The sequence below is a fragment of the Giraffa tippelskirchi genome, chromosome Y (assembly GCF_054371585.1).
Source record: "Giraffa tippelskirchi isolate mGirTip1 chromosome Y, T2T-mGirTip1v1.2.pri, whole genome shotgun sequence".
In the NCBI taxonomy this organism is placed as follows: Eukaryota; Metazoa; Chordata; class Mammalia; order Artiodactyla; family Giraffidae; genus Giraffa; species Giraffa tippelskirchi.
The window spans coordinates 9,885,575-9,906,599 of NC_137290.1; the positions used below are offsets into that span (position 1 = coordinate 9,885,575).

Sequence of the window (21,025 nt, forward strand, 5' to 3'; positions counted from 1 at the left end):
TGCTTCCAGAGGCAGGTGGGGGCCACAGATTCTCCGAAGGAAAATGCAGGAAAAGCATAGCATTAAGTATGTGAGCACAGGTATAGACACAACTTATAAATACCACCCCGATACCCCGCCCCCAGCCTCAGTTTTGAATCTCCTCTCACTCTGGTTCCAGTGCTGGGACCAGGCCATCTGATTCTCAGGTCTCCTCCAGGGGGGACCCTGAAAGAGGGAAGAAGTACAGGACCCACTGGCATGATACCTGGCCCACTTCAGCCTTTCAGACAGAAGACTGGTTTGGATCAGTTGACCATAGGCTTCGTCGTTTGTTTACTTGGGCTTTGGTTTTTCTTGTGGGGTGGGGCAGGATTGGCCATACCACATGACCTACGGGATCTTAGTTCTCCCTACCAATTGTAGAAGCCAGCTGGTGCTCCAGAGGGTGGCGCCTCACTGGGTAGCACTGTCTCCTGCTTTCTTTTAGTTTCATTCTATTACAGAATGCAAATCAAAAATTAGATTTCCTGTTTTAAGCCACATTAAAAAAAAAAAAAAAAAACGCCAACCCGGTTCACACCAAAATTCCAGGCCTTCCTACCTGGAACTTCCGCCTAGGTCCTTTGCCTAGAAAAAAGGACCATCTCTCTCTTCAGTGGACCATCACTTAATATAAGGAGATCCAGATGTTGCAGGAGGAGAAGGAGGTGACTGCACAGGAGGGGGTTGAATGTCATCATCGACTGAACAGACATGAGATTGAGCAAACTCTGGGAGATAGTGAAGGACAGGGAAGGCTGGCGTGCTGCAGTCCATGGGGTCGCAAAGAGGCGGACACGACTTAACAACTGAGCGACAGATACAAGGGAAAACTCACAGAGTCACCTGAGGGCGCTGTGATGCCGAAGGGGCTCAAGGGCCCCGAGCTTGGTACCGAGCACTGGTCCAAAGTAGACTCCAGGTGAACTCAGGTGGGCTTTTCGGATATCCTGCTGTGTATGCCAAGCAGCACCAATGAAAATAATATGAGCCTATAATAAGAAGAGAGAAGAGTTGTGTTTACTTACGACAGAAAAAAGTGTTGATTTCTATAAGGCGAACATGGCCAACCTGAAAGTCATCTTCCCAGATTATTCTGACAAGCTGCTCCAAGTTTTCAGCACAGTTTTATATATTGTCAGAACAAAGGCTGCCAGAAGGTTGAGTGCTGAGGAATTGATAACTTTTGAACTGTGTTGCTGGAGAAGACTCGTGAGAGTCCCTTGGACCGCAAGAAGATCAAACTAGTCAATCCTAAAGGAAATCAACCCTCAGTATTCATTGGAAGGACTGAAGCAGAATCTCCAATACTTTGGCCACCTGATGTGAACAACCGACTCTCTGGAAAAGACCCTGATGCTGGGAATGATGGAAGGCGGGAGGAGAAGGGGGCGACAGAGGAAGAGATGGTTGGATGGCATCACCAACTCGATGGACGTGAGTTTGGGCAAACTCGGGAAGATGGCGGACAGGGAATCCTAGTGTGCTGCGGTCCATGATGTCACAGTGAGTCAGACATAACTCAGCCACTGAAAAACAACAGAACAAAAACATTAAACCAGTCAGGGGGGTTATATTTCTTCAGTGTTAAAAGAGAGACCAGCACATACATATCGAGTCAGTGTGGACCTGGCACCTGGGAAGGGAGTCTTCCTATCAAAGAAGAACAAACATGGTGACCCAGAAGGAGGGTCCTTAATCTTTATTTTTAACATGGACATTATTTCTGGTCAAGGTGCCCTTTTCCTGAATAATTGAAGTAGATGTACAATGCATATAAGGGAGACCAAAAAGATGCTATTTTAGTTAGTTCGAGTTTGCTCAGACTCATGTCCATTGAGTCAGTGATGCCATGCAACCATCTCATCCTCTGTTTTCCGCTTCTCCTCCTGCCCTCAATCTTCCCCAGCATCAGGGTCTTTTTCCAGTGAGTCAGTACTTCGCATCACGTGACCAAAGTATTGGAGCGTCAGCTTCAGCGTCAGTCCTTCCAATGACTATTCAGGATTGATTTCCTTTAGGAGGGACTGGTTTGGTCTCCTTGCTGTTCAGGGGACTCTCAGGAGTCGTCTTCAGCACCGTGTATGAGACCTCGGCAAATTGTTTAACCTCTGTGCCTCATTTCTCTATCTGTGAAAGGGGGAATGAAAAAATGGGTCCTGCCTCCTGGGGTGGTTGGGAGAATTAAGTGTCTCATATGGAAAAGCACTCACTCAGGCTGGTATCTGGCTCTCAGGAAGCAATGTTTATTTATTTTTTTAAAGATTTTCTAAATGTGGACCATTTTTATTGAGGTTTTTTTTTTTTTTTTTTTTTTTTTTTTACAATATTGGTTCTGTTTTATGGGTTTTTTTGGTCACAAGGCATGTGGGATTTTATCTCCCTGACCAGGCCTTGAACCTGCACCCCCCACATGGGAAGGGGAATTCTTAGGAAAGGATATTTAAATCCTCGTTGTCACTCTGCTGATGCAGCATCAGGGATTCCAGACTGAGGGGTCAAAGCGGCCAGCTTGGTGCTTCTGTTGCATGGGAGCTGGATCCGTCTTTGCTGGGGGGTGGTCCTGTGCACTGCAGGAGGTTGACCAATATCCCCTGTCTCTACCCAAAAGTGTCCCCAGATGGTGCCATAGATACCTTTTAGGGGAGCATGGCCATCCTTGCCTGAATAAGCACTGTTCTACGTGAGATCCCCGTGAGTGGAGTCATGTCAGCCAGAGCTGTGAGACGGCAGGATGGAAATACTGCGGGCAGTGCTCATGGAGAGGCAGTTGCTAAAATCTCATCCTACCCCCGAAGCGATGCTTCCATGCCACTCAGCAGCTGAGCTGACGTGTCGCGTTGGCCGATGGCTCAAACCCAGGGTGTCTGCTCCTCTCCACTGCTTCAGATTGTGATGCTTTTTAAGTTATGTGTTTGCTTTTGGCTGCACGGGGTCTTCGTTACTGCACAAGGGCCTTCTCGAGCTGCAGCGAACGGGGGCTATCCTGGGGTTGCGATGTGTGGCATTCTCATGGCGGCGGCTTCTCTGTTGCATAGCACAGACTCCAGAGTCCACAGGCTTCAGTAGTTAGAGCACACGGGCTCAGCAGTCGCGGCTGGCGCACGGGCTCAGCTGCCCTGCAGCTTGTGGAATCTTCCCAGACCAGGGATTGAACCTGGGCCCCCGGCATTGGCAGGCGGATTCTTCACAACTGGACCCCCAGGGAAGTCCCCAATCATGATGTTTGCAGCATTGTTATTTATATCCATGAAGAGCCCGTCCCACACAGTTCTGAGAAACACAGACTCACCCATTTGGAGAAAGCAGTAGAGACACAGGGTTTTACATACCAGGCACAATTCTCACAGTTACACCTGTACTAACTTTACTTAATCCTCATGATTCTCAGAGAAGGCGATGGCACCCCACTCCAGTACTCTTGCCTGGAAAATCTCATGGACGGAGGAGCCTGGCGGGCTGCAGTCCACAGGCTCTCTAAGAGTCGGGCAGGACTGAGCGACTTCACTTTCACTTTTCAATTTCATGCATTGGAGAAGGGAACGGCAACCCACTCCAGTGTTCTTGCATGGAGAATCCCAGGGACGGGGGATCCTGGTAAGCTGAGGTCCATGAGTTGGACACGACTGAGCGCCTTAGCAGCAGCAGCAGGATGACAATTCTATGGTGGGTGAGGGGACATTGTTATTCCTACATGTTGCAGATAAAGAAACCAAAGCACAGAGAGGTTAAGCAACTTGCCTAACATCACACAGCTGGTACGTGGCTGGGCTAGGATTGAGCCTTGGAGGTGGGTATTTGACATGCACAGTGCCATTTCCTTTTCTTCTTCCCTCTGGTTGGTTAGGATCTTCCCAACCCAGGGAATGGACCCGAGTCTCTTTTGTCTTCCCGCATTGGCGGGCAGGTTCTTTACCACCACCTGAGAAGCCCTTGGCAGGTTCTTTACCACCACCTGAGAAGCCCTTGATAGTTGAGTTAACTGCCAAGTCAAGAAGTTTAAATAACAACCTGGAATTTGGGTTCTCTTGAAAAGTATCAGAGAATCTGGCAGTGCTTGGTCCACCAACACCAGTTGGCAGGAGCTTGGAGAGGCCGCCTCATTGCAACAGATTCCGTTTCTCCAGGGCCCCCATCACTCCCTGTTCTATCAGTTGGCTGGATTCACTAATTCACTAATAATTCGCTGGATGTCTTTGCCCAGACTCTGCAGATATTAGATTTTCAGACTTCCAGGGACGACAAATCACGCATGTGTGGTTTTGTCTGTCTGTTTCTTTTTGTTTGTTTTTTAGGAGCCTAGCCATACTAATCTTTAATTCAGTCCTGCCTATGTTACAGAGGATGGCTGATTTCGGTTTCCTTTTTGTGTGTGTGTGTGGGCATGCTGAGAGGCCTCTGACTTTTTGAGACCTCGAGGGCTGTAGCCACCAGGCTCCCCTGTCCAGGGGATTCTCCAGGCGAGAATACTGGAGTGGGTTGCCATTTCCTCCTCCAGGATTCTTCCTGACCCAGCGATCAAACTTATATCTCCTGCACTGGCAGGCAGATGCTTTACCACTGGGCCACATGGGTAGCCCCAGGACAGGGGAGGGATCCAGAAACTCAGCGTCACAGGCCTGACATTTTCCTTGTGGCTTTTGGAAATAAAGAAGTTTTCACATATTGAGATCTAGGGAAGCCATTCCGGCTCATGCATGGGTTAACCTGATACTACATCAGCAGAATGATAACGAGGATTTAAATATCGTTTCTTAAGACTGCCCCTTCCAATGCAGGGGTGCAGGTTCAATCACTGTTCGGGGAGATAAAATCCCACATGCGTTGTTCCAAAAAAAAAAAAAAAAAACCAATAAAAGAGAACTTATATTGTAAAACAAATTCAATAAAAAATTTAAAAAATGGTCCACATTTTAAAAAATGTTTAAAAGATAAATATTGGTTCTTGAAAGCCAGATACCAACCCGAGTGAGTTCTTTGCACATGACACACTTAATTCTCCGAACCACCCCAGGAGGCAGGACCCATTTTATCATTCCCCCTTTCACAGATAGAAAAACTGAGGCACAGAGGTTAAACAGTTTGCCGAGGTCTCATACATGGTGCTGAAGACGACTCCTGAGAGTCCCCTGAACACAAGGAGACAAAACCAGTCTATGCTAAAGGAAATCAACCCTGAATATTCATGGGAAGGACTGATGCTGAAGCTGATGCTCCAATACTTTGGACACCTGATGGGAAGAACTGACTCACTGGAAAAGACCCTGATGCTGGGAAAGATTGAGGGCGGGAGGAGAAGGGGACAGCAGAGGATGAGATGGTTGGATGGCATCACCGACTCAGTGGACATAAGTTTGAGCAAACTCGAACTCACTAAAATAGCATCTTTTTGGCCTCCCTTACATGCATTGCACCGACTCGATGGACATGGGTTTGGGTGGACTCTGGGAGTTGGTGATGGACAGGGAGGCCTGGCGTGCTGCAATTCATGGGGTCGCAAAGAGTCGGACACGACTGAGCGACTGAACTGAACTGAACTGATACGCATTGTACATCTGCTTCAATTATTTAGGAAAAGGGCACCTTTTAGGAAAAGGGACCTTTTTCCTAAAAGGTGCCTGGGGACCACAAGGACAAAAGCGGGGAAGGAGCGGCTCACAACCCCCGAACACCCCCACTCCACACGGTTTCTCAGATCGAGCGGTTAAAACTGCCTGAAACAAGTTTGTTGTTATCAGGGTTGGAGGACTGGAAATTCTGGCCTCACACCCACTCTGTGAGCCTAACGTCCTGGCATCACTGTCTCCCTGGCGGGGGGTTCCCCCTGGGCCCCCACCCTCATCCCTCCCCTCCCCTACCTTGTCCCTGCCCGGGCCCAGGTCTTCCAGGAGGCCAGAAGTGGGGTTGACAGGGGAAAACCATGTTATACTGCCAAGCTTCGGAGACACAAAGGCCTGGATGCCTGGGGGTGGGGATAGGAAGGGCTGGGGGCTGGGGTCCCACACTGCAGAATCACCAAATGCACAGTGACCCCCAGGCACGCGGTCACCCCTCTCCCAAACACCCACACACTGCTGCTCACAATGGCCTACTCACAAAACCCCCAAGATGGTGGCAAATGACACTCTTTTGGATTGGGCACACACTTGCCGAAACACACCCCGCCTGGCCTGTGTGTTGAGGCTGGTCCTTACCCTTAAGGATGGACTCTCATCAGACCTTAAACAAATGGATTCCCAGCACAAAAGCTGAGAAATTCTGTGGGCATTTGGGTAGCTGGCACTTTGGGACTATTACGAATGGACCTGTTAGGAACATTCTTTATACATGTGCAGGTATATATGTAAGGTTTACATATATATATATATGTGTGTGTGTGTGTATATGATTCATTGGAAACACTGATGCTGAAGCTGAAACTCCAATACTTTGGCCACATGATGTGAATAACTGACTCATTTGAAAAGACCCTGATGCTGGGAAAGATTGAAAGTGTGAGGAGAATGGGATGACAGAGGATGAGATGGTTGGATGGCATCATCAACTGGATGGACGTGACTTTGAGTCAACCCTGGGAGTTGGTGGTGGACTGGGAGGCCTGGCATGCTACAGTCTGTGGGGTTGCGAAGAGCTGGACATGCCTGAGTGACTAGACTCAACTGAACGGATATATACATGAGTTAACCTATAGATTTGCAGGCAGATTCTTTGTTGTCTGAGACATGAGGGAAGCCTATATATACTGGCAAGCTGCAGTCCATAGGGTCACAAAGAGCAGACACTGCCGAAGCAACAGCACATATATATATATATATAATGAGTTCATTTCTGTTTTTGTTTTATAGAAGTATAGTGGATTTACGGTGTTGTATTAGTTTTTGGGGCAGAGCAAAGTGATTCAGATAGAAGTATGTAGGATTTTTCAGATTGGTTTTCATTACAGGATACTAGATAGAGCTCCCTGGGCTATGCAGCAGGACCTTATGTATTTTTGTATATAGCAGTTTGTATCTGCTAATCCCAAAGGCCTAATTTATCCCTTCCCCAATCCCTTTCCCTTTCAGTAAGTATAAGTGTGTTTCCTATGTCTGCGAGTCTGTTTCTGTTTCCTAAATCCATTTGTATGAATTTCCATCTATAAGTTATATCATAAGATATTTGTCTTTCTCTGCCTGTCTTCACTCGGTATGATAATCTCTAGGTCTATCCATGTTGCTGCAAATGGCATAATTTCATTCTTTTTGATGGCTTAGTGATACCGAAGCGACAGCACGTGTATATATATGAGTTAATTTTTGGTTTTGTTTTATAGAAGTATAGTGGATTTACGACAATGTTGTATTAGTTTCTGGTGCACAGCAAAGTGATTCGGATAGAAATATGAATGTTCAGATTGGTTTTCATTACAGGATATCAGATAGAGCTCCCTGGACTATGCAGCAGGACCTTATGTATTTTTGTATATAGCAGTTTGTATCTGCTAATCCCAAAGGCCTAATTTATCCCTTCCCCAACCCCTTTCCCTTTCAGTAAGTATGTGTTTTCTATGTCTGCAAGTCTGTTTCTGTTTTTTCTAAGTTCATTTTTATGAGATTCCATCTATATGTTATATTATAAGGTATTTGTCTTTCTCTGCCTGACTTCTCTCGGTATGATAATCTCGAGGTCTATCCATGTTGCTGCAAATGGCATAATTTCATTCTTTTTGATGGCTTAGTGATACTCCGTTGTGTATATGTACCACATCTTCTTCATCCGTTCGTCTGCTGATGGACCCTGAGGTTTCTTCCATGTCTTGGCTGTTGTAAACAGTGCTGCTCTGAACATAGGGATGCATGGGTCTTTTCCTAGTAGAGTTTTCTTCAGGTACATGCCTGGGAGTGGGATTGCTGGCTCATACGATAGCTTTATTTTTAGTTTGTAAGGAACCTCCACACTGTTCTCTAGAGTGACGGCAGCAGTTTATATTCCCACCAACAGTGTGAGAGGTGTCGTGAAACATCTTCGTACACACCCTCTGTTAGCTTAATACGCATTTCTACTGGGAATATACCCAAGAATGGGGTTGTTGGGGTTGGACGTGCATATGTGCAGTTATGCCAACCACCAGTTTTCTCTTCTAAAGAGCAGCACCAATTCACACTTCCATAACAATGCACAAGAGTTCCAGGGGTTTCACCACCTCACCGACTCTCCTGCTTTTCCTTTAATCAGTCGGAAGGATATGTGCTTGTACCCCTGGAATCTGGTTTTTGAAGGCAAAACTTTTGAAAGAAATTTCTCAAGATGAATAGATTATAAATATCCACAAAATTAAAACTTCAAAAGTAGAAGGTAGAGAGAGAGAGGCTTTTTGTTTGTTTGTTTTAATGAATACACCTTGTTACCACTTGGGATTCTTGTGAAATGCATGTATTATCTTAAAGAGAAAACTCGCTCTATAGTCTTCTAAATTGCTGAAGTGCTGAAGCTCATGGGTGATCATTTGACTTCTCAGAAATGAGTGGGTGCTTTCCTAAGTAACAGAGGGCTGGAAACTGGTGATAATCTTAAAGTCAGCCAGCACCAAAGAACTGTCATAAATATCTCATAAGCGGTGAAGTCAACAATACCTGCATGCAAGGAAGAACTGGAAAAGATGCTGATTGAAGCAACAACAGAAAAACCCTGGGGGAAGGGCGCTGCAGGGGGAGGAAACAGCCAGTGCAAAGGCCCTGAATCAGGGTTTCTGTTGCTTGCCACCAAAGGAGTCTGATACAGAGGCTTGTTGTTGTTGTTTAACTGCTAAGTCCTGTTGGCACAGTCTCTAGAGTCAGCCTCCTTGGATTTGAATCCTGGCTTGGCTCCTTATGATCTGTGTGACCTGAAGCAAGCGACAGGAACTCTGTGCCTCTGTTCTCTTATCTCAGAAAGAGACAGAATAACAGAATTGGCCACGTGGTCGTGAGCATTAAGGGGATCGACATGTGTAAAGACACTGGGTTGGTGCCTACTGCATGGTCAATACCCAAGATAACGTCCTCATTCTAATTATCTGCATATCAAAAAAGAGGGGAGGAGATTCTGGTCCATGGAGGAGAAATACATCTTGGGGGTTTGAGAGTAGGCCACTGTGAGCAGCAGTGAGTGTGTGGGTGTGCCTTGGGGGTCACTGTGTATCTGAAGTAGGCACAGGGCAGGCCCCCAGGTCCCAGACATCAGTGCCACCCCCCCGACCCCCAGGCATCCAGACCCTTGGGTCTCCGCGGCTCGGCAGTATAACACGGTTCTTGGTTCTTCCCTGTCAACCCCACCTGCCTCCTGGAAGACCTGGGCCCGGCAGTATAACAGGGTTCTTGGTTCTTCCCTGTCAACCCCACCTGCCTACTGGAAGACCTGGGCCCAGGCTGGGTCGAGGTCGGGGAGGGGAAGGGGCGCTGGGGGCGGGGGGCCCAGGTGGACCCCCCGCCAGGGAGACAATATTCCAGGGACGCTGGGCTCACAGAGCAGGTATGAAAGCAACATTTCCAACCCTCCAACCCTGGTAATAAAACCACAGCCAGCACTAGCACTTGCTGTCTGTTTTGGGCACTGTTATACCCACCTGATCTGAGTCCCTGTGGGCCCGGGCGGGGTCGTTGGTCTGGAGCCGCTCCTTCCGTGCTTTTGTCCAGGGTGTCCCCAGGAGGGTTTTCCGGGAACCCACCGCCCTCACCGCCCCCGCGGGACGCCAGGAAGCGGCCCGGGGCCGGCCCGCCCCGACTCTGTGCCTCTGGGCAGCCCAGAGCCGAGTCGCTGCCGGGGCTCCGAAGGGTCTGCGCCGTCCGGGCGAGTGTGCAGTGCGGGGCGGCGGGCGAAGGGCGGCGGGCGGCGGGCCGCGGGCTGGCGCTGCGGGGTCGCCGCGGGGAGGGCGGAGGCGGCCCGCCAGGAGGTGCGGGTGCGTTCCGGCGGCGGGGCGCGGGCGCGCGCGCCGAGGAGGCCCCCGAGGAGCCCGCGGCTCCCCGAGGGCGGCCGCAGTCCTCAGACCCTTCTGAGGCGCGAGGCGGGCGATTCGTGGTCCGAGGGCTCCTCGGGCCGCCGGGAAGAGAGCAGGCTGGAGGGCAGCGAGGAGGACTGGGCCTTGTGGGTGAAGGCCTGGCTGGGCCTCCTCCCTGGGCAGGTGCAGGAGGAGCAGGCGCCCGGCCCGAAGACGCCAGGAGGTAGGAGCGCGGGTCTGTGGGCCGCGCGGCTCCCTTGGGGGACGAGGCGCTCTGGGGAGGCGGCAGGGCCGGGGCCTCCTTCCGGAACGGCCGGAGGCAGCTCAGGAGGCTGACTCGGGGGAGCCTAGACGGGGGTCTGGGGGAGTGGGGCGGGGCGTGCAACCCCTCCGGAGCCTTTCGGGGGCACCAGAGCAAGCTGGCGAGAAGCGTGCTTGCCGGAGCGTTATGGAGCCTCGTGTGTCTCCGCGCCCGCGCCTGCGGCCGGCGGGTGCCTGGAGCGCGCCGGGGACGCGCATCTGAGGGGGGCGACCTCTGGGGGAGACTGGGCGTCGGCCCCCGAGTCCAGCCCTAGGCGATCCTGTGTCTGGAGGCCGATTCCGGCTTTGCAAACGTGTCTGCCAAGGCGTCTGTGTCTTTATGTCCCCGTGTCCAAAGTGTCTGTTTGAAAATAGGTGTTTCTGCAAGTCCGTACATGCGTGTGTCTGTGTGTGTATCTGCCCGGATTGTCTGCTCTTTCAAGCTCCAGGAACCTAAACCTGAACGTTTGTGTGTGTGGATCTGTGAGCGGGTCTTAGCGTTTCCAAAAGGCCCGCGAGCTGAAGGGGTGACTCTGATTTTCCAGGAATGTCTGTGACTGCGGTGTGGGTGTGGGTATGTGTGTGTCCGTGTGCACGGCTGGGTGTCTCCGAGGGTGTCTGAGAGAGACACGCCAGGGTTTCTCTCTGCTTATCTGTGTGATTTGATTTCCTAGTAGGTTTCACTGTTTACCAAGCCTGTAAGTCCAAAGCAGTGATTCTGATGTTTAAAAACACCATCTGGATAGAGTGTAAAGGCGAGTGAACCTGCGGGTAGGGGTGGGGGTGGTCTGAGAGGGGAAGCCTCTGTGGGATGGCTCCCCAGGTGAGACTGGGGGTTGAGCCTGGGGTGTCAGACAGAGGTGGTCTGGGTGTCCCATAGAGTGTCCTTTCAGATTGAATTGTGCAAATATGTGTGTCCTGAGTGTGTGTGCCTGGAAGTACCCAGTATTTGAAGCTTTGTGTATCTGCACGTCTGTGTGTGTGTGTGTGTATGCACGCATGCGTGCCTGAGCGTTCCTCAACCTCACGATGTGTTACTGCCCATTTGCGTGTGTTTCAGGATCTACAAGTGCAAAGTGTGTCTTTATTTGCACACGTGGGACTCTGGGGCCAGGGGTGTGGCTGGGAGTTGTTGAGAGTGTCCCCCTGTGAGTCCAGAGCAGGGGGTCAGCTCGCGGGAGGGAGTCACTGTGTGTGTGTAATCCTTCAGGACCCCCACCCCTGGGTCTCTGAAGCTTGAGCCTCTGTGCCTTTCCCAGGAAGGCCTGGCCCCACAGTGGGGGAGGGGCGCTGGGCGAGGGGCCAGGCGCTGAGGTCCAGTAGGGACAGCTCATAGGAGGGACAGTGATGCTGGCAGGCTGGGGGTCTTCCTGGAGGAAGAGGCCCGGGACCCTCCCCACGAATAACGGAATTGCGGTGAACATTCTGACGCCCGTGCGGTTGTCAGAGACCCTGTTAACCTCTTGACTTAATATCTGGGGGTTGGGGCGGGGACGGGGGCCTTGTGTGACTGGGCAACCCAGCCGCATTCATTCTCTCGCGTTTGTCCACAGGCTCCGCGGGCATCCCCAGAGCCAGCCCTGTCCGGGCGTCAAGCAAAGGCACTGGGGCCCCATCCCGCCTACGCCCAGGGTGGAAGACCCAGGTCGCAATGATAGTCTCGAGATCAGTTCCTTGGCCACGGTCCTGAAGGGTCTCCAACTTTCATGTTCAGGCAGGATGGTGCTGCGGGGTCTCCGCGGGGAGCATGGGGTAGGGGCACCCGGGGAGGATGTGCGGGGGCCTCCTGGGGAGTGGGGTGCAGGGGCGCGACCTGGGGGCCACTGAGACCCAATGGGGAGGGCGGTGGCACCCCTTGAGGAACCAGGCCTCCCTGAGGGCCATCTCACCTTCTGAGCCTCCCGGCCCCTCCCAAGTCTGAGTGTTTCTGGGGTCACCAGGAGGAGCCACGACTGCAGTGGTCAGAGGAGGCTGGGGTATCTGCAAGAGGGGATGGCGGTGACCACCCGCAGGACAGCGGAGGGGGAGCTGGGTCCTGGTCCCCAGGTTTTAGGGAGCGCAAGGGACAGACCTGTGGACATGTTAGTTTGGGGGAGGAGGCGGGACTTTGTGCAGGACACAGGAGAGGTCAGGTGGGAATCACGGGTCCAGGCACAGCCCTGACCAAAGAGAAGACTGAGAAATTGTCTCTGGGGGGAGCCTGTTGGGACAAATAGGGACAGAGAAACTTCTGGAGGCATATGGAGGTCCTCGGAGGATGGCTGTGATGATGTGCTGCTAACTACAGCCGTCGGAAATGGGCTTGGCGACCTCCAGGGACTTTGGGGGGTCGTGTCTGGTTTTGGGGGTCAGGGTGCTTCTCTGAGGGGCAGCCTCTGGGGGAGGGGCCAGGCCCGGGTGGGCCGGGGTCAGTGGGCGGGGACGGTGGGCACAGGGCAGCTTGTGTCAGAGGGGCGGCCTCCGGGGGAGGCGCCGGGGCTGGGGGGCCAGGCTCAGCCGGAGGGGACGGTGGGCACACAGCTCTTATGTCTTCCCCTCTGGGGCTGCAGGGCAGTGTGTCTGCCTGCGGCTCTCGGTTCTTTCCAATAAACTTCTGGGTGCACCTGGTGCCCCAGATGCTTGGAGCACGTCATGGAGAGCCAGAGTGCGTGAGAGGACCCGAGGGGGTCTCCCCGTTCCTGGGGGGTTGTCCCAGCTCTGAGGGTCCTGGAGGGCTGCCCCAGTTCTGAAGCCCACATGCCCTACTGACCAGCACCTTGTCCCTGTGCCTCAGCTGCTTGGTGACCCAGGGGCCTTTTCCCTCCCGCAGGGTTTCTCTCCCCCAGACAACCTGGCCCAGAACGAGGCCCTGGACTGATGAGGGAGAGATCAGAGGTCAGAGGTCAGGCTGGAGGGTCCCAGGGTTAGAGACAGTGATCCAGGGAAGGTGCGTAGGAGACGGTGGGGGGGAGGCCTCCTGACCCACCCCCGCCACCAACAGCGATAGAGTTGGATCCGACACGGGACTGCCTGAGTCTGGGTCAGACTGTGTTCTCAACACTTGACATGCATTTAATTCTATGTAATCCTCACGTTTCATCATTCTGCTCATTTTGTGGATGGGAAAGCTGACAGCACAAGAGGTTAAATACCCCCAAACTGGGGCATCCCAGGTAAAACACATGGTAAATACTTAAATTGAAATTTCAGTTGAAGAATGAATTACCTTTTAGTACAAGTACATGGAAAGTAGTCCATGGGACATGCCAATACTGAAACACAGTTTAGCAGAATAAACACAAAATGAATTTTTATGTCATGTAGGACACGACCCATGCAGTGTTTGGAGATAGTTATTCTAAAAAACGATCTGTGTGTCTGAAACTCAAATCTCAGTGTGCTGTGCTTTCTTGTGCTGTTGGTAAACCTTGAGCTCTCTCAGCTAGTGACTGGCAGGCTGGAATCCCCCCAGTTCTCACCCCCAGACACGCTGGCCCAAGTCCTGCCCAGGGCAATGCTGGCCGGAGGTGATGACCCCACACTGAGCCTGTGCAGAGAAGCCTCCCTGCAGGGCCGGCCCCTCCCCCGGGCTGTGCTGAGGGGTCTGGGGCTCAGCCCCTCCCATTGACCACAGTCCTGATGTGGACCTGGATGGCCCCGAGGACAGGGAGGGGAGGGCCTGTCTGAACCCCTCGGTCAGACTGCCTGGTAGCCCTGGGAAGGAGCTGAAAGACAGCCCTGGGAATGCCCCAGGAGTGCAATTACTGAGTGCCTGCTGTATGCCAGACTCCTGAGGCCCTTTTGATTCCCACTTAGCCAAGCTGCAGCTTCCTGTCCCCAGCACTTTATGTCACAGGTTTTCTAGTTTTAGAGGGGGTAAGTCCCAGGTACCACGAGCCCTGCCCCTGTCCTTGCCAGGCTCCATGACAACCGGTCTCCCCAGATCACATGCTGGGCTTTGGACGGAACCAGGAGGGAGGCATTGTCAACACGTCCCCTTGGTTCCTTGGATGTTGGGGACCTGGAGACATGCGGAGGGGATGGAGCTGTCTGAGTGCACCCGACCTCTGGGTTCACACCCGGGCCCCCTGGCTCTGCCACCCAGGCACTGACTGCTGTCTCTCCTGTTCACAGGGAGCAGCAGTGGAGTCACCATGCTGCCTCTGAACACCAGCAGGGGCCAGGAAAGGGAGGAGGTGCAGACCAGGCCTCCACAGAGATGAGGTGAGACACACGTGGGGCGGAAACTGTGGGCAGGCAGGAGTGGGGAGGGCCTCAGGGAAAGGCTGATGGGGAAGGGATGACCCTGAAGACTGGCCCCAACCCCAAGTATCTCCCACTGGCTCCTCTTAAGGAGGGGGGGCGCTGGGGACACCCAGTCATTGTAGCTGACGTGATGATGGTACGCCAGATATTGCCGCAATCCACCATGTCTTTCCCCACGTATTTTATCAAATCTCTCAGAGCCTATAACCATCACACAAAACAACAGGCATGCCTCTCCGTCGCTCAGCTTTGTAGTTCCTTCCCCAGACATAGCTACTTTCTAGCTCCTTGTCCAGCTTTCTAGAATGTTCTATGCTCACTCATGGAGACAAGGATGTGTATGTATCTGTTACTGTGTATTTATATCTGATATACGGGTGCATACTACACATGCCACTTTCATTCATACTGGGTCTTGTTTCATTTAGTTCTGATCTGACACAGAATCTTCCAGTCACAGTCCCAAGTCTTTCCACACATCCAGTCACACATGCTTCACAGTGAGGGAGGGACAGGAATTACCGCCTTTTCAGATGGGAAATCTGAAGGGTGACAAGTGTGAATCATCAGCTCACAGTGGGATCGGAACCCTGGCCATCTGGCCTGGGGGTCTTTGACCTTAAGCACTGTGTCCCCTGTCCATCTCGAGGACTCTCCCCCTCAGGATGCCTGGTTTGTGTTCCAGCTGCCTGGGATTCCATAGTCTCTCTGTGCTATGTGTGTGTGCTCAGTTGCTTCGGTCATGTCTGACTCTTTGCTACCCTTCAGACTGTAACCCTGCCAAGGTCCTCTGTCCATGGAATCCTCCAGGCAAGAATACTGGGGTGGGTTCCCATTTCCTTCTCCCAGGGATCTTCCTGGATCCAGGGATTGAACCCAGGTCTCCTGTGTCTCCTGCACTGGCAGGCAGATTCTTTACCACTGAGCCATCAGGGAAGCTTAACCAGGTTCGTGCAGGTGGCCATTTGGGTTATTCCCAGTGTTTGATGATGACAATATATGCAAGTAGAAACAGGACTCTACTTGGGTCACATTACACAGGGGAGTGGATCCAGGACAATATGTTTAGAAAGGGAGATGGCAGTGTCCGAGGGGACGTTTGCACAGGTGGCCTGGATGCTCCTCCAGAGAGAGGCCAGGAGTGGAGGCGTGTGTAAGGAAATAGACGGATTTGTGCGCAGCTTTGAAATAGCAGGAACTCTGACTCCAAATTGACATGTCTGTCTTCTTCGAGGAAACTCTAGTGTTTTCTGGAGAGACGTGCCCCACTGGCACCTGTGTATCAGCTGTGCCTTCCTCCTGGGCACGGGCGCCCCAGGGCGTCACTATCTCCAGAGCTCCTGTTGTCTAACTCTAGCCTCTCCACTCACTGACAAGCCCTGTCTGTTCCCTGGGGACCTTCAGGATGCAACTTCATGCATCTCTGCAGGCACTACTGTGCAAACTCCCACAAGGGTCCTAAGCTCTCTGTTTCCTTATTGCTAAGTTGGAGGAATATAGTGCCCATCTCAGAGAGTTATTATGAACAGCCAAACAAGCTAATGCCTGCAAAACACTTAAAAGCACACCTGACACATAACAGGTACTCCACAGGTATTAGCCGTCTTCACTGGTTTCCTGATGAGCATCTTATTATTATCGAGTTTCTCAAGCCTCAGTGGGCGAGATAGCCTCATGCCTCTTTCTTCCTCGCTCAGCCCTGCCTTTTGAGAGCACTACCGGTCGGCAAAGGGGGCCCACCGGAAAGAACGCAAGAGTGTCAGCCAAACGGGCGCCGACGTGTGGCATGGTGGGTCTAGTTGTTTTCTCCTTTGCCCAGAGAACCCTGGGCCTGAGAGGTCAGGCTTATCGGCCAGCCTCTCCGCCCAGCAGAGACCCTTGGGTGCCTGGGTGCCCTGTGCCCCTCCGCCGTCCCAGATGGGACCCCTTCCTGTGGAGGGGATGGTTTTCCTTGAGGGTGCTGCCCTCTTTCCTGCCTCCTTCTCTTTGCTGATTCCAACCTCTGCTCCTGTGTCACCTCCTTCATGAAGCCGCCCTTGACACTGCCTCCCCGATGCCTTGCCTTGCTGAGTTTCTTCAGCACTATTACTGCTACTTGAGATTACACTGTGTATCTATTTGCTCCTAATCTGTCTCCCTTAGGAGAGTAGTTCAGGGGGAGGATGCCAGCAGGAACCCCCGTGTTGTTCAGTGACACATCCCCTGTCTAGATCAGGTGTAACCGGTGTCAGGCTCTGTATACACACGGGCTGATTAAATGAAGGAATGAATTAGGGAACGGTCCCTCCTGTGGAGGCAAGTATGGCCTTGTCTACCTGGGTACCATTCTTCTTTTTCCTACTAACCACTTTGACTTTTCCGGGGAGACCACGTGTCTCCATGCTCTTTGGATGGATCTGATCCCATCCTCAGACCAGCTCCAGGTCCGCCCCGACCAATCAGAGCCGGCGGTGCCAAGGTTCCCTGTGATTGTACCTGGGCTGGGCACGTGACTCACCCTTGGCCAACGAGGCATCTGCTCTGTCTCTGGGCTTCTTAACAGGCCAGAAGGGAGCCTGGAGGGACCCTGGTGAGAACCAGGGGCAGCCGTGAGGAGGGGTGAGGGGAGGCCCTGTGTCACATGCCTGCGAGAATGTCTTTCCTATTAGTGCCTGTAGCACTCCTGGGAAGGACTCCTTAGAAATCACATTGGAAAAGAACGTGAGAGTCACAGACGGTTAAAGATCACCCAAATTCGCCAATTGCTAACATTTTCTCTGTTTGTGTATTTTCTTTAACAAAATGTAATATATATGTATATTTATTGCAGTATATCTACACATAATATACCTAAGTGTGTATCGCCTGAGAAATGCAATATTCTGTTATTTCAGGGTGGGGCTGTGGTCACCTTCCTGCATTCAGCCCTGACACACACTTCACCTTATCCCTGTATCGGTTTTGATATTAATAGTATGCTCCATACTGTCCCTTTGGCATTCTTTTCCCTCCAACACTAGGTCTAGTTGTGTATGCGGGGGTTGTACTTAGTAACGTATCTGTAGTTTTGTTTACGCTAGACAGTCTCCTAAGCCTTGTTTGCCTTTTATGAAGGCATTTTGAAGTCCAAAGTCACCCCCATCTCATATTGTGGATTATTGGTTGTATTTTTGGCGATCTCCCTATGAATGAGATTCCGGATAAGCTCTGATCTCTGGAGCACCACCTAAGTGATGCCGTGTCCTTCTCAGAACATCACATTTTGATGCACATGAGGTCTGTGCGCCATCACTGGTGATGTGAATTTTGAGCCATTGGGCCAAGATGCTTGTCCCCGTTCTTTGCTGAATAATATCTGACTTTCTCCTTTCTAATAGGGACTCATTGGAGAGACACTTGTAGATGCACTAAATAACCTAGAAGCAGAGAGAATTCTGACTGTGCCTTCCAGGCCCTTGCTCACCTGTGTCCTCCACAGAACCAGTCATGAACTGAGGTGATGCAGGACACTAATGGCCACAGGCCAAGTCAGCTGACCATGGGAATGCAATGGGAAGGCGATCCCTCCCTTTCCCCAAACCTGGAGAACACAAGGAAGGGATGAGGTGGTGATTCTCCTCCAGAGGCGGTTTGCCCCTCAGGGGACGCCTTCAATGTCTGGAAACATTTTTGTTTGTGACAATTGAAGGGGTCGTGCTAATGGCATCCAGTGGCCAGGAATGCTGCTTAGCATTTCTGCAATGCTCAGGACACCCCTGCCCTACCCATCGCAAGAAGGATCTGGACCCCAAATGTCCCAAGTGGGAAGGGCTGATAACCTGGGAACAGGAGAAGGACGGTTCTGCAGAGGTGAGGGCACCGTGTGGAGGGAACGCTGTCCTGCCCACCCCAAGCCTCCCAGCTGGCATCCCAGCCCTCTGAGGCTAAGGGCCCCAACTCCAGGGTCTCAGCGCTGGGTTCAAACCCAGCTTCAGCCACTACCAGCTGTGGGACCTGGGACCAGTTCCTGAACTCCTCTGTGGCTCAGTTTCCTCATTTGTGAAACAGGGCAGTAGGAACCCCACATGGGATTACTAGGACAATGAAATGAGTTCACATCTGTGCCACGCTTACCTGGAAAAATGGGCTTCCCAGGTGGTGCCAGTGGTAAAGAACCCATCTGCCAGTACAGGAGACACAGGTTTGATCCCTGGGTTGGGAGGATCCCCTGGAGGAGGGCATGGCAACCCGCTCCCGTATCCTTGTCTGGAGAATCAAGAAGGTTATGTACTCACTTCTAATCCTGAGTGCCGCATGCTCCCAACCTATACGTCTGATCAAATGTCAGAGTGGGAACGCTTACCAGGGCCTCCCTAGCCCTATTTCCTCATCTGCAGGATGGAGAAATAAGATCAGAGGCCACCTCGTGAGGATTAAATGGGACCTGACATGTCATTCAGGCTGAAGCGTCCTAAATGCTCAAAAACCGCGGGATGGAAATAGTAGTCCTCCCAGAAATTACTACAGCTTCAATACTGCCAGCACTGTGGGTGAAGCTTTCTGTTGGGAAGAAGTGTTTAATTTCTTAGGAAAGCAGGTGGTTTTAAGAAAATCAGCAAAGCAAACATTGTCACAGCTGACGGCTTTCCAGCTCTCACAAAGCGGCAAACTTTGTTACATTTAATGATCCATTTTTGGATTACTTTGTTCAGTCCTTATGCACCTCTGTGAGGGATCGGTTACTTATAGTCCATTATACAGAAATGCAAACTGAGGCCAGGGAGGGTCAGGTTATCTGCCTCAGGATCCCCAGCTGTACTGGGCGAAGAAGGAATTCAACCCCAGGTGGGTCGCCCCTGAAGTCTATGCTCAGCTCCTCAAACTAAGGGGGGGAGCCCTCTCCCCCTGGGCACTAAAGTTCTTCTCTCTCCTCTCTGTGGTCTTTCTTTCCTTCCAGCTGGGTTTTTGCTTCACCTTCTACATGGATTCGAGCGACTCCGGGTTTGACTCGCAACCTTCTCCTGGAAGTTCGAGAGCTGGCTCGAAGTACACCTCCCCTTCGAAGCCTCGTGCAAAGTATCAGGAGATCCAGGCCTGGGAGTGTCCCCTGTGCGGTCTCAACGTCCTCTACATCTCCTGAAACCTGAGGTCCCCCCGGCCTCCCGCTCCAGGCCACCCGCATGCCCCCGTATCATGCATGCTGGGCTACTGTCATGTGAAACCCCCAATATGGCGGCTTCAATGAACCCAACTTGCTGTCTCTCCCAAGGCTGTGGTCTGTGTGTGAAACTCCCAGGGCTGGGGCGGTGCAGCTCTGTGGAGTTGGGCAGCCAGGGTCCTTTGACCTTGGTGCTCTGTGCCACGTGTCTGGAGGGGGCTCACCCCCTACACTCAGTCCAGCTTCTGGTTCCAGGGAAAGTAGGGGGATGAGAAGAGGGGAAGACATGCTTCAGTCCTTCAAAGGGCGACTCCTACAAGAAGCCCAGATCACTGTTCCTCACCTCTCGTTGGCCAGAGCGGGTCACATGGCGACATGCAGTTGTAACGGATGCTGGGAAGTGTAGTCCCTAGCTCGGCAATCCTGTGTCACCTAATAGCTGCCATCACTAGAGGAAAGTTGTGTCTGTACTTAGTGCAACTCCGCGACCCCGTGGACTGTAGCCCACCAGGCTCCTCTGTCCATGGGTTTTTCCAGGCAACAATAGTAGAGTGGGCTGCCATCCCCTTCTCCAGGGGATCTTCCCGACCCAGGGATTGGACGTGCATCTCTTGTGTCTCCTGCATTGCAGGCAGATTCTTTACCCACTGAGCCATCAGGGAAGCCCTTTTATAGCAAAGGAGAATGGCTACGGTTTCCACCACTGACGAGATCTGTTATGTTTCATGTTTATGTTGATCTGTTATGATTTATCCCCAGCCACCAGGCTGTGCTGAATCCAGGAGTGAATAAAGTTATTCTTTAGTTCTGTATCTCTCTCCCACTGACTAGGATCTCCTCCCGTTTTACACAGATATTTAGAATATTTAGAGCACCGTCCATGTGGCAGGCACTGAGCTGATGTCTTTACACATTTTGATTCCCTTAGTTGCATTCTATTATTCTCCCTCTTTCTGAGATAAGAGAACAGAGAGTCCACGTCACTTGCTTCAGGTCACACAGATCTGAAGGAGTCAAGCCAACTTTCAAACCCTCTGGAGCAGGCTGCCTCCAGAGTCTATGCCCTTAACCTTCCTGGTATCCACCTCACAGAGGTGCATGGGGGGAGATTCCCAGACGGTCACACAATTGTGAGTCAAAAAGCCTCTTTCGACACCTAGACCTTCCAACACTCCCTTCATTTACCTCTTCAGATGCTGCAGAAATACTTGGAATATTGTGTGTAGCACGTATGTGTAGCCACAATAGTGCCAGTTAACAACCACCACCACAAAATCCATAGAAGGTGTTCACTGAGGTGAAAACGCACAACATGTGCGTTGTGAGTTCCCATTTTATCTGGGGGATTTATAGCCCAGTTGACAGCCTCTCAGAGAGTGGTGAGGAAC

At 51.8% G+C, this 21,025-nt stretch overlaps 2 protein-coding genes across 2 annotated transcripts in view; both read left to right on the plus strand.

Moving 5' to 3' along the window:
• Positions 1-881: 881 nt before the first annotated feature.
• Positions 882-20,449, plus strand: LOC145537681 (uncharacterized). The gene is made up of 5 exons (XM_081568533.1): positions 882-912; positions 9,735-10,199; positions 14,390-14,479; positions 19,437-19,754; positions 19,792-20,449. Exons 1-3 carry the CDS (start codon positions 882-884, stop codon positions 14,476-14,478), a joined length of 585 nt encoding a protein of 194 aa, XP_081424659.1. The 3' UTR covers position 14,479; positions 19,437-19,754; positions 19,792-20,449.
• LOC145537682 (zinc finger imprinted 2-like) overlaps positions 14,556-21,025 on the plus strand; it is a 37,734-nt gene continuing 31,264 nt past the window's right edge. The window contains exons 1-2 of the mRNA XM_081568534.1: positions 14,556-14,657; positions 16,235-16,310. Of these exons, the coding sequence (XP_081424660.1) occupies positions 14,556-14,657; positions 16,235-16,310 (178 nt within the window). The remainder of the gene's footprint in view (positions 14,658-16,234; positions 16,311-21,025) is intronic.